An 18,792-nucleotide genomic window follows, 5' to 3' on the forward strand; every position below is an offset into this window, starting at 1 on the left:
CCTTTCTCAAGAAACAAGAAAGGTCTCAGGTACACAACCTAACCCTACACCTAAAGGAGCTGGAGAAAGAACAAGAAAGAAACCCTAAGCCCAGCAGGAGAAGAGAAATCATAAAGATCAGAGCAGAAATCAATGAAATAGAAACCAAAAAAACAATAGAACAAATCAACGAAACTAGGAGCTGGTTCTTTGAAAGAATTAATAAAATTGATAAACCCCTGGCCCGACTTATCAAAAAGAAAAGAGAAAGGACCCAAATAAATAAAATCATGAATGAAAGAGGAGAGATCACAACTAACACCAAAGAAATACAAACTATTATAAGAACATACTATGAGCAACTCTACGCCAATAAATTTGACAATCTGGAAGAAATGGATGCATTCCTAGAAACATATAAACTACCACAACTGAACCAGGAAGAAATAGAAAGCCTGAACAGACCCATAACCAGTAAGGAGATTGAAACAGTCATTAAAAATCTCCAAACAAACAAAAGCCCAGGGCCAGACGGCTTCCCGGGGGAATTCTACCAAACATTTAAAGAAGAACTAATTCCTATTCTCCTGAAACTGTTCCAAAAAATAGAAATGGAAGGAAAACTTCCAAACTCATTTTATGAGGCCAGCATCACCTTGATCCCAAAACCAGACAAGGATCCCACCAAAAAAGAGAGCTATAGACCGATATCCTTGATGAACACAGATGCGAAAATACTCAACAAAATACTAGCCAATAGGATTCAACAGTACATTAAAAAGATTATTCACCACGACCAAGTGGGATTTATTCCAGGGCTGCAAGGTTGGTTCAACATCCGCAAATCAGTCAATGTGATACAACACATCAATAAAAGAAAGAACAAGAACCATATGATACTCTCAATAGATGCTGAAAAAGCATTTGACAAAGTACAGCATCCCTTCCTGATCAAAACTCTTCAAAGTGTAGGGATAGAGGGCACATACCTCAATATCATCAAAGCCATCTATGAAAAACCCACCGCAAATATCATTCTCAATGGAGAAAACCTGAAAGCTTTTCCGCTAAGGTCAGGAACACGGCAGGGATGTCCATTATCACCACTGCTATTCAACATAGTACTAGAGGTCCTAGCCTCAGCAATCAGACAACAAAAGGAAATTAAAGGCATCCAAATCGGCAAAGAAGAAGTCAAATTATCACTCTTCGCAGATGATATGATACTATATGTGGAAAACCCAAAAGACTCCACTCCAAAACTGCTAGAACTGATACAGGAATTCAGTAAAGTGTCAGGATATAAAATCAATGCACAGAAATCAGTTGCATTTCTCTACACCAACAGCAAGACAGAAGAAAGAGAAATTAAGGAGTCAATCCCATTTACAATTGCACCCAAAACCATAAGATACCTAGGAATAAACCTAACCAAAGAGACACAGAATCTATACTCAGAAAACTATAAAGTACTCATGAAAGAAATTGAGGAAGACACAAAGAAATGGAAAAATGTTCCATGCTCCTGGATTGGAAGAATAAATATTGTGAAAATGTCTATGCTACCTAAAGCAATCTACACATTTAATGCAATTCCTATCAAAGTACCATCCATCTTTTTCAAAGAAATGGAACAAATAATGCTAAAATTTATATGGAACCAGAAAAGACCTCGAATAGCCAAAGGGATATTGAAAAAGAAAGCCAACGTTGGTGGCATCACAATTCCGGACTTCAAGCTCTATTACAAAGCTGTCGTCATCAAGACAGCATGGTACTGGCACAAAAACAGACACATAGATCAATGGAACAGAATAGAGAGCCCAGAAATAGACCCTCAACTCTATGGTCAACTAATCTTCGACAAAGCAGGAAAGAATGTCCAATGGAAAAAAGACAGCCTCTTCAATAAATGGTGCTGGGAAAATTGGACAGCCACATGCAGAAAAATGAAATTGGACCATTTCCTTACACCACACACAAAAATAGACTCCAAATGGATGAAGGACCTCAATGTGCGAAAGGAATCCATCAAAATCCTTGAGGAGAACACAGGCAGCAACCTCTTTGACCTCAACCGCAGCAACATCCTCCTAGGAACAACGCAAAAGGCAAGGGAAGCAAGGGCAAAAATGAACTATTGGGATTTCATCAAGATCAAAAGCTTTTGCACAGCAAAGGAAACAGTTAACAAAATCAAAAGACAACTGACAGAATGGGAGAAGATATTTGCAAATGACATATCAGATAAAGGACTAGTGTCCAGAATCTATAAAGAACTTAGCAAACTCAACACCCAAAGAACAAATAATCCAATCAAGAAATGGGCAGAGGACATGAACAGACATTTCTGCAAAGAAGACATCCAGATGGCCAACAGACACATGAAAAAGTGCTCCATATCACTCGGCATCAGGGAAATACAAATCAAAACCACAATGAGATATCACCTCACACCAGTCAGAATGGCTAAAATAAACAAGTCAGGAAATGACAGATGCTGGCGAGGATGCGGAGAAAGGGGAACCCTCCTACACTGTTGGTGGGAATGCAAGCTGGTGCAGCCACTCTGGAAAACAGCATGGAGGTTCCTCAAAATGTTGAAAATAGAACTGCCCTATGACCCAGCAATTGCACTATTGGGTATTTACCCTAAGGATACAAACGTAGTGATCCAAAGGGGCACATGCACCCGAATGTTTATAGCAGCAATGTCCACAATAGCCAAACTATGGAAAGAACCTAGATGTCCATCAACAGATGAATGGATCAAGAAGATGTGTTATATATACACAATGGAATACTATGCAGCCATCAAAAGAAATGAAATCTTGCCATTTGCGACAACATGGATGGAACTAGAGCGTATCATGCTTAGCGAAATAAGTCAAGCAGAGAAAGACAACTATCATATGATCTCCTTGATATGAGGAAGTGGTGATGCAACATGGGGGCTTAAGTGGGTAGGAGAAGAATAAATGAAACAAGATGGGATTGGGAGGGAGACAAACCATAAGTGACTTTTAATCTCACAAAACAAACTGAGGGTTGCTGGGGGGAGGGGGTTTGGGAGAAGGGGGTGGGAATATGGACATTGGGGAGGGTATGTGCTTTGGTGAGTGCTGTGAAGTGTGTAAACCTGGTGATTCACAGACCTGTACCCCTGGGGATAGAGTATTATGCCTCCATCAGAAAGGATGAATACCCAACTTTTATAGCAACATGGACGGGACTGGAAGAGATTATGCTGAGTGAAATAAGTCAAGCAGAGAGAGTCAATTATCATATGGTTTCACTTATTTGTGGAGCATAACAAATAGCATGGAGGACATGGGGACTTAGAGTGGAGAAGGGAGTTGGGGGAAATTGGAAGGGGAGGTGAACCATGAGAGACTATGGACTCTGAAAAACAATCTGAGGGTTTTTGAAGGGACAGGGGGTGGGAGGTTGGGGTACCAGGTGGTGGGTATTATAGAGGGCACAGATTGCATGGAGCACGGGGTGTGGTGCAAAAATAATGAATACTGTTATGCTGGAAATAAAAAAAAAAAATGGCAAAAAAAAAAAACAAAACAAAAACAAAAACAAAAACAAAAAGAAAAGCATGAATTTTGTCATCGCGGTAAAAAAAAAAAAAAAAAAAAAAAAAAAGTTAACAATAGTGGTCTTGTGCTATGTATATATAGTTCTATTAGAGTTTTGAACATTATGAAAGCTTTCACCAGCTGCTGTTCAGTGACTGTGAGATTGTACTCCTAGGTTGAAGATTACCCAAAAAATGAAGTTTTGATGTATACATCAGTTTTGACATGACCCCCCACCCAGGAAGGATAAGTCAAGTGAACGAAGTGTCCAAAGAAGCCCTCCTTGACCAATCCACTGGTTTGAGAGAGGGTTGTCTAGAAACCAGCACCACAAAAAATTAACATTAAAAATTCACATTTCAAATTCTAAATAAAAGAAATATGAAAGAAATTTAAGTAACTAAGCTTTCAAAATATTTTAAATATCTATGGTATTTACGCTTCTGAAGTTCTTAAAGCTTAAAGTCACACTGACACTCTTGGGACAAACTATATGAGAAAGGAAAATCCAAGAATATCTTTTTCCTAAAAATTTATTGAGTCCTGATGAATTGTTATTTATAAATTAGTGACCTAATAGAGATTCATGACTTTTAATGATAGGACAAGACGGGCAACTGTATTAATTATATACTTGTCATCTCTGTTTGACGCTGTTAGAGTTGAATGCAGTATGTATTGTGGGCTGTACTTACTGTCGCTTGGGAAAGTGGATCTTACTGATTTCAGACTAGTCAAAGTAGTTATATTTGATAAAAATAAGGTCAATAATGTGACTCAAATAGATTCATAGTTGAAATTCAGCAATATAATTAGATTTTAGTACACATTTCTTTCTCTGAATTACCAGCATTTGAACTCTATTGACAAAAAGAAGCCTTCTTTTAAAAGAATTATTTTAGGGGTGCCTGGGTGGCTCAGTGGGTTAAAGCCCCTGCCTTCAGCTCAGGTCATGATCCCAGGGTCCTGGGATCAAGCCCTGCATCAGGCTCTCTGCTCAGCAGGGAGCCTCTTCCCTTCCTCTCTCTGCCTGCCTCTCTGCCTACTTGTGATCTCTGTCTATCAAATAAATAAATAAAAATCTTAAAAAAAAATAAAATACAATAAAATGTATTTTATAATACAAGCTAGGTCCTATGAAAGAATATATTCTTAGTTGTGAATTAACCTATTTTAGATAGCACCACTGACCTGTGCTTTTGAGTTTTACCAGCTTAACTGATTCTAGTCTAGCTTTAAAGCCCCTAATTTTAATATGCCTCATTCAGTGTTAGTAAGATCAAGAAGTGTCCTGTGGCTTCCCTAATACATAGGAATAGCATTCCATTTTTTTCACCTTCTACAGAAGGGCCACCAACAATGTTCTACTCCCTTGTTGGAGGGGCCATGGAGAGTGGAAAGCAAACCTCAAAAACTAACCTAGTACGCGTTTGTTTAACACATAGGCCTAAAGCGGGCTTCCCGTACGTATAGGAGCCATGGACATATTCAAGCTGTTTGGCCTTTTGAGGAACACATGAGACTAAAAATTAATGAAATGAAAAAAAAATTATTCTATCATGCATATGACAAAGTCATTGAAATAACATTGATTTTTTATTTTTTTAAATTAATATACAATGAAATACTTTTTTGGCATACAGTTCTATGAATTTTAATACATATGTAGATATACATGACTCTACCACAATCAAGATATTGAATGGTTCTATCATCCAAAAAAAAAAAAACTTCTCACCATATTTCTTCATAATTATACCCTCCCAAGCCCTAATCTGTGATAACTACTGCTCTCCATCACTTTAAGGGGTTTTGTTTGCTTATTTTCCCTTTTAAGGAATGTCATACAAATGGAATCCCATAGCATATAACCTTTTCAGACTTGCTTCTTTTGCTTACATACTGCCTCTGAGATTTACCCAAGGTGTTACATGTATCAGTAGTATATGCCTTTTTATTGCTGAGTAGTATTCCATTATGTGGATGTACCACAGTTTCACAATTCATCCATTGAAGGGCATCGAAATTATTTCCAATTTTAGTGTTTACGAATAGAGCTACATCAAACATTTGTGTGTAAATTGTGTGCACGTAAGTTTTCATTCCTTTATGATAAATGCTGAGGTGTGGGATTGGTGGGTTATATAGATCATATATGAAACTGCTAAAATGTTTTCTGGAGTGGATGTATCATTTGGTGTAACCACCAGAAGTGCACAAGAATCCCACTAGCTCCAGCCTCTCTACTGTACTTTATGTCAGTATTTTTTATTTTTGTCATTCTAATAGATAGCCCATTGTCATTTTAATTTTACTTTTCTGATGACTAATGATGTTGGGCATCTTTGTAATATGCTTATCTGTCATGAATATGTCCTCTTCAGTGAAGTGTCTATTCAGGTCTTTTGCCCATTGTAAAATTAGGCTATTTGTCCCTTATTACTGAATTTTGAAAGATCTTTATTTTGGATACAAATCTTTTGTAAAGTAAGCAGTTTGCTAATATTTTCTCCCAGTACATAGCTTGTTCTTTTCATTCTCTTAGTACTACTTTTTACAGAGCAAAAGTTTTTAGTTAAGAAGTCCAATTTATAAATTTTTTTAATTGAATCTTGGTTTTTTGGTACTGTATAGAAGAACCCTGCCTAATCCCAGGACTCGAAGATTTTCTCCTCTGTTTTTATGTAAAGTGTTGACATTTTACATTTTGCGTTTAGATCCATGATCTTTGATCCATTCTGAGTTAATTTTATATAAGGTATAAGGTTGGGTTCAGGCACTTTGTTTTTTGTCTTTTTTTTTTTCCTATGGGTGGCCAACACCATTTGTTAGTAAATCCATCCTTTCTTCATTGAACTGCTTTGCACCTTTTCCAAAAATCATTTGACAGTTTTTGTTTGGACTATATTTTTGTATGTTCTGTTTTGTTCCACTGACATATGTGTGTATCCTTTATTCAAGACTATACTGTCTTGATCATGGTGAGCTTCATGCTAAGTTTTAAAATCTTTTAAGTCCTCCAGTGTTCCTCTTCTTTTTCAAAGGTATTTTGGGTATTCTAGTTTGCAGTCCTGTAAAAATTTTATAATCACCTTTTCTATATCTGAATAAATACTGCTGGGATTTTGATTAGAATTTTTCCAAATTTATTGATCAGTTGGGGGAAGATTGACATCTTTACTGTGTTGAGTCTTCAGGTCTATGAATATATAGAGATTATGTGTCTCCATTTACTTAAATCTTTTTTGATATTTCATTAGCATTTTTTAATGTTCAGCATACATACCTGTATGTATTTTATTAGAATTATACCTAAGTATTTATTTTATTTAGAGCTATTATAAGTGTAATTAAAAAAAATTTTATTGCATCTGCACACTGTGGTTTGTAGGAATGGAATTAGTTTTTGTGTGGTGATCTTGTATTCTAAAATCTTGCCAAATTTTATTTATAAATATAAGGAGTTTTTCTATATATTCCATGGAGTTTTCTACATGAGCAATCATATCATCTGTGAATAGACATTTTTTCCTCCCAGTCTTTATGCCTTTTATTTCTCTTTCTTGCCTTATTGCACAGGGTAGGATGTTTAATATTATTTAGCATTACATAGAGTATGAGTAGTAAGAATGCATATACTTGTCTTGTTTCTGATCTTAGGGAACAAGCATTTGATCCTTCATGATTAAGTATGATGTTAGTTGTAGCTTTTCATCTATGAACTTTATCAGGTTAAGGAAGCTCCTCTCTATTGGTACTTTTATTAAGAATTCTTACCATAAATGGATACTGAATTTTTCAAACTTTTTCTGCATCAATTAGTATGATCTTTTTGTTTTTTAAACTGTTAACATCATTACTTTGATTTTCTAATACTGAGCCAACCTCATAATGGGTATTTACGATCGTGGTATATTATTGGTATTACATGTTACCGGTTTGATTTCTAGCTTTCTTTGAGGACTTTTATGTCTCTGTTCTTAAGGTCTGTAGTTTTACTGTCTTTATCTGATCTTAGTATCAATAATGATGGTTTCATAAAATGGGTTGAGTAATATTCTTTCCTCTTCTATTTTCTGTGGCACAAGAAAATGAAGAAAAGAAGGAAAAGAAGGATTTTCATAGTCCCTGTTGTGAGCACTAGGAATTATCTTCCCATTTCCTGAAGCCAGAAATAGAGTTTCTCCTAGTATTCTGTCCTTACTTCTCGCCAGCTTTTAGGTTTTGAACTTTTAGATTTTGAACTGCATTTAGCACAGGCTGTGGGATACAGAGGGAAAAATGACAAACTCACCTCCATTTTGGTAGTATTTTGCACTCTAATCATCTTCTGCAGTCTTCTGTTACCTTTACTTTTCAGTGTCCTCCAATAGCTATTTTTGTTTTTAGGTTTTATAATTGCATTCTCTCCACTTTTGGATCTACATAGAGTGGGAGGGATAGGATTCTATCTTCCTTGGAATCCTTAAATAATTTTATTTTTAAGAGAGGGTATGCATGAGCCAGGGAAGGGGAGAGAGGGAGAGACAGAATCCTAAGAGGTTCCCTGCCCAGCCCAGAGGCCAATGTAGAGCTCCCATCTCACGACCCTGAGATCATGACCTGAGAAGAAATCAAGAGTCAGATGCTTAACTGACTGAGCTACCAAGGCGCCCCTGGAATCCTTAAATAATTTCTTTTTTTTAAAAAGGGAACTGGCAACTAGCAAAGTGCAAGGTATATTAGGTGTTTTTGCTTTGGAAGAAAAGGTTCAAAAAAAAAAAAAGCTGAAACATTCCTAAGCCTTGAAACTTCATTTATACTCACATTAGGAACTCAGAATGTCATGTGAGTAAATATGTTTTGGGATTTGTGTTCGTTTTTCTATTGATGAGTAACAGATTAAGCACAAATGTAGTGGCTTGTAGCAACACAAAATTATTATCTCGCAGTCCTCTAGGTCAGAAATCCAGGCCAGTGCAGATGGATTCTCTGCTTGGAATCTCACCAGGCAAAAATCAGGGTGTCAATTGGGCTGGGCTCTAATCTGGAGGCTCCAGAGAAGAAACTCGGTCTAGTTGTTTGCATAATCCAGTTCCTTATAGTTGTAGGATCAAGGTCCCTAACTCCTTGTTGGCTACCTCTCAGTTTAAGAGCCACTCATTCCTTCTCACATGACCCCCCTCATCCTCAAAGTAGCAATGGTATATAATAGAGCCCTTTTCAGGCTTCAGATGTCTCTGACTTCCCTTTCATATGCCTTTTAAAGGTTTTATATATTTAGGCCTACCAAATCATTTCTGTCTGAAATTCAACTGGCCTAGGCTTTTTATCACAACTGTAAAATCCCTTCATAGCACAGCAGTACCTAAAGTAGTGTGTGATTTGATCACTAAGGGAGAGGACTTGGGCAGGGGAATCATCTTTAGAATTCTGCCTATGACAGAACCAGATTAGAATGTTCTGGGGTGCTCTTGCATGAAGTGACCAGATATGTACTTGTGCTGAGTTGGAGACCCAGTGCTGCATATTAATGATGAAAAATAGGCACTCACAGAACTTGTTGATTGGCAGCAGATATAATCTCACAAAAAGATACTTGTGCAAGGCCAGGTTTGTGGACCAACTTCTGCAGAAACTGCTGAGCAGTACCCTGAACATTCAGCATTAGGTGTAAAAAGGGTCCAGTAGAAAAGGAGAAACATGAGCAAAGGCCTAGTGGTATGACATAGCAGGAACTGGGAGAAGCAGGCTCTATAAACTCTGATATTTCTGGAACCTTATTGTGTGAGGCGGGCAATGATGGCAGATAAAGAAAGGCAGGGCCTTTTTTTTTCCATTCTAAAAGGAGCTTGGTCTTTTATACCATAGGTAAAGAAGAGCCAATAGAGAGTTTTAAATAGGGGTGAGCCAATCAGGATTGCATTTGAAGCAAATCATTTGGAAATTACTCTGGAGACTGTATTAGCAGGAATTGGTCTAGACAGAGAAATCATTCAGGAGGTTTTATAATAGCTGAACAATATCAAAGCCATGGAGGGAAAAAATGGGGACTGGCTGGAATGCTGGAGAGGAGATTGGATTCAAGCGATATTTTGGAAGTAAAATTGACAGAACTTAATCTTTGAGTGGATTTGGACCAGGAAAAGAATATGAAATGGGTTTAAAAAAATCAGATTTCTGATTTGAGTCACCTGGTAGATTATAGAGCCATTAACTGAGACAGGGAATAACGCATGCCAAAGAGGAATAAATGGAATGTTTTAAAGATTTTTTATTTATTTATTTGACAGAGAGATCACAAGTCGGCGGAGAGTCAGGCAGAGAGAGAGAGAGAGAAGCAGGCTCCCGCTGAGCAAAGAGCCTGATGCGGGGCTCGATCCCAGGACACTGAGATCATGACCTGAGCCGAAGGCAGCGGCTTAATCCACTGAGCCACCCAGGCGCCCCTGGAATGTTTTAGATAAAATGATTTGATGAGCCTAGGAGAGTTCAATAGGAAGGAAAAATTCATTCATTTTTTTCCTTCATCACATCATTAAATACCCACTTAGTTTAGTACTCACTGTGGACCAGACAGTAGCTTAGGCACTCAGAATACTAAGATGTAGGAGAGCCCATACTGTCCAGTAGCTCACAGTTCACTGGCCTGGGACAGATACATAAGAAGTTAACTCTAAAAATTATAATAACTAGGTGGCTGTCGAGCCACTGTGCACAGGGTATTCTGGAAGCAGAGGATGGGCAGCATCTTCCTTGGCTGTAGGGTCAAGAAAGACTTCTGAAGGAACTGATTCAAGCACTAAGTCTCAAAGGGTGAGATAGGCAAAAAAACAGAGGTTTAAATGTTTTTTTCCTGTGTTACTGGGACCACAGTGATACCTGAGATAGGATCCTTGTCAAGGTAGTAGTCAAGCGACTCTCTGAAGATATGGCAGGTGTATATACATACCCTTCCACTAGTGCTTTAACAGTCTTCAGTTAGGGGAAGTGGATCCCTTTGGTTCAGCAGTTGGCTTAGGTGGCCATTTGGGCAACTTCCTGAATGGATCACTAAATTGGTTCTATGACTACAGAAGGAACACTTCAGACTCTTAATTTAAGTCTGCGTGTTACAAATCCAGACCAAAGCAGGTCGCTCTGGCCACCACATTTGAGTCTCCTATCTGCTGTAGCTTTTGTTTCGGTTTCCTCTTATTCCTTTCGTCTCTTAAGATTGTCTTCTTTTTTGCATTGTTGTAAAGGTGGTATTATTTACTGTGAGGCCACAGAATTTGGAAACCCACATGAAAGGGCAGAGAGGCAGAACAAATAAATGTATGGGTTGTTTGAACCATCCAGTCCTCCTAAAGTATTTTGCCCACCAGCTTCTTTCAGTACTCCAAAATCTATAAATCAAAAATAATGCCTTTCAATGTGTGGGGCTGGTATAACCAGATACTTCCCTGAAGAAGAATAAAGTCGGGCCCCTTCCTCACACAGTACTTACACTCACACAGTACTCAGGAGTTAGTGCAACAAAATCATAGACCTGGGGCACCTGGGTGGCTCAGTCAGTTAAGCATCTGCCTTCAGCTCAGATCATGATCGCAGGAAGGGATCTAGTCCTGCCCACCTCTGGCTGCCTGCTCGGCTAAATGTAAGAGGTAAAAACTATAAAACTTAGAAAAGAAAACTAAGTGTCAGTCTTTGTGACCTTGGGTTAGCAATGGTTTCTTAATATGACCCTAAAAGCACAAGCAAAATAATAAATAAATTGGACTTCACAAAAATTAAAGTCTTTTGTGCTACAGATAATACCTTCAAAAACCTGAAAAGACCATCCACAGAATGGGAGGAAATGTTTGTGAATCCTATATATGGTAGGAACTTGTATCCAGAATATAAAGAACTCCTACAATTCAGTAATAACTCCTATAATTCAATAACTCATTTTAAAATGAGCAAAGGATGTGAATATACATTTTTCTAAGAATATATACATATGGCCAATAACCAAATAAAAAAGCACTCAACATCATTCATCATTAGGGAAATAGAAATCAAAATCACGGGGCGCCTGGGTGGCTCAGTGGGTTAATCCTCTGCCTTCGGCTCAGGTCATGGTCTCAGGGTCCTGGGATCGAGCCCCACATCGAGCTCTCTGCTCAGCAGGGAGCCTGCTTCCCCCTTTCTCTCTGCCTGCCTCTCTGCCTACTTGTGATGTCTCTCTCTTTGTCAAATAAATAAAATAATATCTTTTAAAAAAAAAGAGAGAGAAATCAAAATCACCATGGGCTACTACTTCATACCCACTAAGATGACTGTAATCAAATATGACCCAGCAATCCCACTCCTAGGTAGATACCAAGAGAATTAAAAACATGATCTCATAGGAGCGCCTGGGTGGCTTAGTGGGTTAAAGCCTCTGCCTTCGGCTCAGGTCATGATCCCAGGGTCCTGGGATCGAGCCCTGCATCGGGTTCTCTGCTCAGCAGGGAGCCTACTTCCCCCTCTCTCTCTGCCTGCCTCTCTGCCTACTTGTGGTCTCTGTCAAATAAATAAATAAAATCTTAAAAAAAAAAAAAATGATCACATAAAAATTTACACATAAATGTTCATAATGGCATTATTTATAATAGCCAAAGAGTGGATACGACTCAAATGCCCATTAACTGTTAGTGGATGAACAAAATGTGGTGTATCCATATTTGGGTGTATTATTCAGCCACAAAAAGGAAGAAAGTACTAACGATATGTGTTTCAATGGGAATGAACCTTAAGAACTTTTACTACACTAACTAAAAGAAACCAGACCCACAAGGCAAGATATTATGATATTATGTAATTCTGTTTATACAAAATGTCCAGGATAGGCAAATCTATAGAGACAGAAATTAGATTAGTGATTTCCTGAGGCTAGAGGTAGGGAATGTGTGGGGAGGGACTGCTAAGTGGTTTGGGATTATTTTTGTTGTGGTGATGATAATGTTCTGGAAGTAGATAGAGGCAGAAATTGCACAACCTTGTGAGTTTGCTAAAAATCATTGAACTGTACACTTTAAATAGGTAAATTCTATGGTGGGTGAGTTAACCTATCGATAGGAGGTTTAAAAAAAAAAACCAATTCCTTTAAGTTACTATGGTTTTTCTGTTTAAGAAAATATGGGGAACAGGGAGCATTTTGGTATTGCAAAGGGTGACTCAGATGTCTGATCCTTTCTGGTGGACACCTAGCCAGAAGCAGGACTTTCCGAGTTTTGCTGGGCCCAATTAAAGAATCACATGAGAAGACACACTTTAAAAGAATTACCACAGGGAACATGGATGGCCAGGAGAAAACTGTAAGGCGCTAACACCTGAGGAAGGTGAAAAGAGGTCCTCCTTATGAAGAATGATATAGAAACTAACTTTATCTGCTTAATAATCTTGCCATTAGCTTCATATGGGATTGTGTCTTATATATACTCAGTCTTCAGTGAAAAGAACACCTGTGAGGTTCAGTACGCTCAAACATAGGCGAGATACAGTGTGCTAGGCACTGGGTATAAAGACATATGACATGCCCTGCCTTCACAACAATTATAGTCTTAGGTCTTACTGATCATGAAAACAGAAATAAGAAGGCAAAAACAGAAAAGTAAAGCTGGTCCGTAAGTAAAGCTTGTCAGTCTCTATGTCAGGTGCTGAGTAGCAAGTAAGGACAACACCTGGTGTATGGTGCGTATAAAATGGACTGTAGGTTTGAAGAGATCTCCGTGTACACGTTACATTGGATGGGGTGTTTAAATATTTTAGAATGCGGAATGTAGGGAACGATGTAAGGGACCCTCCTGGCTCTCAGCAGGGCACAAAGGGGAAGCAAAGCTTTTCTACATACACTTGATCAGGGAATGGGGCAGAGAAGGCTACTTCAGCTAGTCAGTTGGACAGATATTTATTGACACTGTATTTGTGTAAAACATTGTGCTAGATCCTAGGGGAAGTCCTTTTACCTTGGAAGAAAGAATGTCAGTTCCAGTAACAAACTAAAATAGCTGCTTAATTTTGGCTCAGAGTGGGAGGGCGGAAATAGATGTCCATGCGTGGCCTTCACCCTATCAGGAACAGTCACATGGATTGAGACACAATGGAAGGCACGCGAGTAGTCCAGGGAAAGTGGTCCTTCAAGTAACTACATGGGAAGAACAGTTAGATGACGAGTAAAAGAATTCCAACACCTGGCATCCTACTGAGTCCATCGTACAAGTGTGGGGAGACTTAAACAGGGAAGCAAGGGTTTCTATTCAATGGCAGAGCTTCAGTAATTTTCTTCTCTTTTTCAATTCTATAGCAGACATCAACTTGGACATATCAAAGCCTTTGAAAGCAAACCTGAGTTTTACCAAGTTGGATCAGATAAACAATTTATTAAAGAAGATAAGAAGTACACACAGCAAAGAGACATCAGCGCCATCAGACACCTCACTGAATAAGGATGAGTTTCCAACCTCAAAATGTTACCGTGGAAAATTTTCGAAATCTAAAGTTCATGGTGATGGAACACAGAAGATTCCATTTCAAGAAAACATGTGGAGAACTGTTTCTTGCTTTCAGAAAGTTTCTGTCCATACTACTCAGATTGTGGTCTCCATGGAAACTGTCCCCCATCCTAGTAAACCATGCCTGTTAGCATCTTTGTCAACCCTCAGTGGAAGCCTTAATGTCAAAGCAACACAGAAAATACCTGGTAAGTCACAGAAAGGGGGAGAGGGAGATGATAATATGGTTTGTTGGCATCTGAAAATGCGTAATTTTAAAGATTCATGTTATGTAGAGTTAAAAGGTTTTTTTTTCTTTTTTTTTTTAGAGGTTAAAAGTTTTAAGGACCATTACAGAGGGGGACATTTTTTGTGATCTTATTTTAAGAGCTAAGTTTGTAACAAATCCTTTGAACCTAAATATTTTATCACCTTAAATGAATCTGTTGGTATCCATCTCTTCGGGTATGTTCCTACAAATGTCTGTAAAATCATCCACTTCTGAATTCCTTTTTACCTAAAATAGCATAGTGGAACAGTAGAGTATCAAGTTTTGTGAACCCTCAGAGCAGTGTTTCTTGAAGCATGGTCGCAGAACCAACAGCATCAGCATTACCTAGGAACTCGTTAGAAATGCCAGGTTTCAGACCCCACTCCTGACCTAGTGAATCTAGAACTCTGGGTGTGGAGCCCAGAAATCTGTGTTCCAAAAGCTCTACAGATGATTCTAATGCACTATATGAAGTTACTGGTAACAGTTTATTTAAAAAGAGAGAAGTTGTTCAGGTGGCAGCTATGCTACACAAAGTGTAGCAAAAACCAAGGTTCAACTTGGCAAGGACAATGCCATTGACCATGCCAGCAGTACCTGGAAGAGAAGGGCTATGCTTCAGTACCTAGCCTAGCACAGGGTGGTATGGGGCTCTGCAAACTGGATGGCGTTGATGGGTGGAGAGGTGAGAAATTAACAGGCATCTACCTCTTTCTCTTTTGTTACCATGACGGAAATGTTAATTTGCTTTTTCACACTGAAAAATGGTAGGCAGAAAGAATTGGAGGAGGGGAAGAGAAAAGACAAGGTACAGTTGGGAAATAGCAGTTTTCAGTCACAGAACCTGCTACTGGAGGAGTCCAGGGCACAATGCCAGAAATTCTACTTTGAAAGGCAAAAGTAGCATAAAGGAAACCTTTTTTTCCACTTTAATTTGCAGGAAAGAATTGGGGCTAGAGGGATGGTATAGGGGATAAAGTAAATCCGAAAACTCTCTATAACTTAGTTGCTTACTAAAAAGTGGTTAAGTGGCAGCTGGAGACCCCCCGGAACATAGTTCCATATAGCCAGTTTGGGCACAGTAGTTTAAGAGATAAAGGAAAAGTTTTATGGTTGAGAAGTATGAATTTTAGGCCAAAAAGTAGATGATTTATTTCTTTCTCACCAGAAATATTTGTGACCAAGCCAGCTAAAAGCACTGTATTTTTTTTATTGTCTTAAAAGTTAGAAATGAAAAATGTAAGGTCCATGGGACATGAAAGACTATGAAATACTGGAGGCTGCAGTGTCTGATTTATCCACAAATAAATTGCAACCCAGACAACACTGACCGGTTCCCACGCCTTTCCAGTTGTACCTTAATCATAGCAGGGAAAGGTTAGGACGCAAACAGAGGGGAAGAATTTAAATGGACTGTCCTCAATTCTAGGTCCTTTTCTGTCTTGTTTTATTCGTTTGCTACTCATATTTTACCCACTTTTAATGGTGTCTGTCCTCAATAAACATCTCTATAATGTCGTTAAAATCCTCTCACTGAGCTCCACAAGATAGCGGACTCATTCTGCTTTTGTAGCTTGTTTCCCCCCCCCCCACCCCCTTCATCCTGGAAAAACTACATACCCCATCCCTTTTACAATTATGCCCTTCAATCTAGTTAAACACAGAAACAGAAACTATAGCTCCTACGAAGACAGATTGTATACAAGTGTAATGTGTAGTGTCCAACAAACGTTCTCAAGGAGTTACTTGTGTCAACAAACCAAACCAAATTGAAGTTAGCTATTTAATGGGAACAATTTTATTATGAGAACATAACGAATGCCAAATCTGTTTTCTCTACATTTCTTCTTCATGGAGCAGCATGCCCAGTTTAAAAAGATAACAACGTTAGCAAGATAATCATTAATTATAATCAAATAAAATAAGAGTGTGTTAAGTTCTAGCTATTGCTAATAGCTGATTTCAGGGAAATTATAATTGCAAGATTATCACATATTTTTCAAAAATTAATTTATAGCTTAGCAAAACTTTTTAAAAGCCAAATATCATTTTGAAGCCTTGAACATTAATTTCATTATATAGTTGAATACCTTAAAAAGTCATGCTTTTCAACCTGGATGAAATATACTCAAATATACATGCAAGATATATTTTTGATGAGTGGTAAAAAGTATCCCTCACACCCTCCCCCCAAAAAACCCTCCTACCAGTAGTTATATTTCTTTTTGTATTCTCCAAGTGACATCGTTCTGCATTGAACTAAACTCTTTTATAGTATATCTTTGAGCTGAACCGAGTTAATGTCAGATTTTTATAGTTTGAATCTAATACAGAAATACCTAACTGTGTCTTTGATTTTACAGTTTATATAACTATTGTGACCATCTGCAGCAGCTGCACTTTTCAAATTATTTGCTGAACCAAATTGAGCACAGTGACAAAAGTAGTCATCTCAGATGTACTATTAAACAGAGAGAGAAAAAGGAGCTTTGCCTTGGTACAGTATAGCCATCTGCTGTACAGATGTTATTGTATAGAATGACTTAAGATAAAATAATTGTAGAAAATTTTCATTAAAACCTCAACAATTTGCACTTGTTTATGCGAATCTGCATAACTCCCCAATGAGACAACACACTTGGGGTTTCTTTGGTTCTCACTCACTTTCCCTTTGATCCTTTTTGATGTGCTGACTTTAATAAACACAGTCAAAAACACTGCAAAAACATCATGGAAAAAACTACAAAGGAACAATTATAGCAGCAGAAACTACTCTAATCCCTAACTTACGCAAGCTATTTTTAGTGAAATATTTTTTTTAACACTCTTTATGTGACAATGTTATATAAACAGGGTAAAACAGTCCTTTCCAGATGAGTTTTAATTTAGGAGCTGAAATAGATTTGTAATGCCAGAGGAATCTTATGTTCTAAGTAATATTTAGAGAAACACAATGGGGAATGTGTTGTAGGCATGTTTCCTTGCTTCTGAAAGGTACAAAAAATATTTGAGTTCATTTAATGATTGTATTTTTTATCATCGAAACTGTCATAAGCTTATGGGAAGAGTATGGGGGAAAGGGAATAATAAAAGCATGAGAAAGGAAGGTTAATCTTCTTCCCAAGACACTAACAATACACTTAAATCTAGGATGGTTTCATATTCATTTACTGGTTTTTGCAACAAAATATGTACAAATTATTTGCTGAAATGTTCTCATCATTTGAACCAATATGAAATGGTTGAATATTTTCAATTTAAAAAAGAAAAAAAATCCACAAGTTCTTCTTAGCCTTCTGTACTATGCTGTGACCCTAAACTATTAGAGTTTCAAGGGACTTAATTTTTTTCCAAATTCTACTCTGCAGATGCTAGGGTAACAACAGCTTATAATAACCTAACTCTTACTTCTGCTAGAATACTTACCTTCTCCCATATGTCTTTGGTAAAATGGCTCTGAAGTTCTGATTCTAGTAGACGTAGTGCTTTGATTTTTTTCAGTTGGTATATAATACTGAAAAAAAATAACAAAATGAATCCCATTTAGAGATTCTATCTTATTTTCAGAAACATTTTTATTTTGGAAAGGCTGATAGTCTTTCTTTTGCTATCTATTAAATCCATCCCATTCTGTAGTATGTTCTTTTAAAAACGACCCCCTTCCCCCCACCTACACACATAACACAATCTTTTTTTTGCCGTTTGAAGTATGTCGTTTTGAAGAAACCATAAGTATATAGCTATAAATTGTGAACACAGTGTAGCACTTTCCACAGGCAGGGTGGGGAGTGAGCTGCAGACTTTAGCTCCCCTTGTCAGAGTAAATTATGGCTCTATTAGGGCGGCACTCCTTTAGATTTTGGCAAAGGAGGGTACACGATTCAGGCTGTGGAATGGCTATGTTTTAGGATGCCTCACTGTTGCTCAGGGACGCTTAGATTAGCAAACTCCATGGAGATAAGAAAAAGGGAAATGGGATATGAACAAGTTCAGTGACACAAAGGATTGGGGGAAGAGCCTAAGTGAGGCCATCTTGGTTCTCATTTTAGTCAGAAATTGGAGAAAGTTGCAAGGATTCCCTATCCATAGACACTTAGGGGACTTGTCATTCATGGCAGAAACAATGAGCTGAACTCCTTCTGGTCAAAGAGCTGTCGTTTAAATAGCTTTCACCATCCCCGCCTCTGTCATCCAGATGCACTTATCTATGTGTATAAACAAAAATAGAGAGAAAGAAAGCACAGCCGCATTATTTTTCACATAGACAAATGCCTCTTCTTGTGTTCACCGAATTCAAGAGCAATAAAACATAAAGAAAAATAGTTCTTTTTCATGTACTGAAAAAATGAAATCTGGTCATTAATTGATACAAAGTGGAGCTCCAGCTTTTCATTCCATAGTTAACTGGATCTCCTGAGGAAAATCTCTTAAGGCCTTGTCATAGCTGTTGGATGCGGCAGAAATGCAAGTAAGCCTAAGG

At 37.9% G+C, this 18,792-nt stretch overlaps 1 protein-coding gene across 7 annotated transcripts in view; it reads left to right on the forward strand.

Moving 5' to 3' along the window:
* Positions 1–18,792, forward strand: part of VPS13B (vacuolar protein sorting 13 homolog B) — a 769,746-nt gene that overhangs the window by 589,785 nt on the left and 161,169 nt on the right. For 6 of the 7 annotated variants that reach the window (XM_032316089.1, XM_032316090.1, XM_032316084.1 and 3 more), the window contains one exon: positions 13,855–14,250. In XM_032316089.1, coding sequence (XP_032171980.1) covers positions 13,855–14,250 — 396 coding nt within the window. The remainder of the gene's footprint in view (positions 1–13,854; positions 14,251–18,792) is intronic. The other variant, XM_032316086.1, reaches the window with a different exon arrangement.

The sequence above is a fragment of the Mustela erminea genome, chromosome 16 (genome assembly GCF_009829155.1).
Source record: "Mustela erminea isolate mMusErm1 chromosome 16, mMusErm1.Pri, whole genome shotgun sequence".
Classification (NCBI taxonomy): domain Eukaryota; kingdom Metazoa; phylum Chordata; class Mammalia; order Carnivora; family Mustelidae; genus Mustela; species Mustela erminea.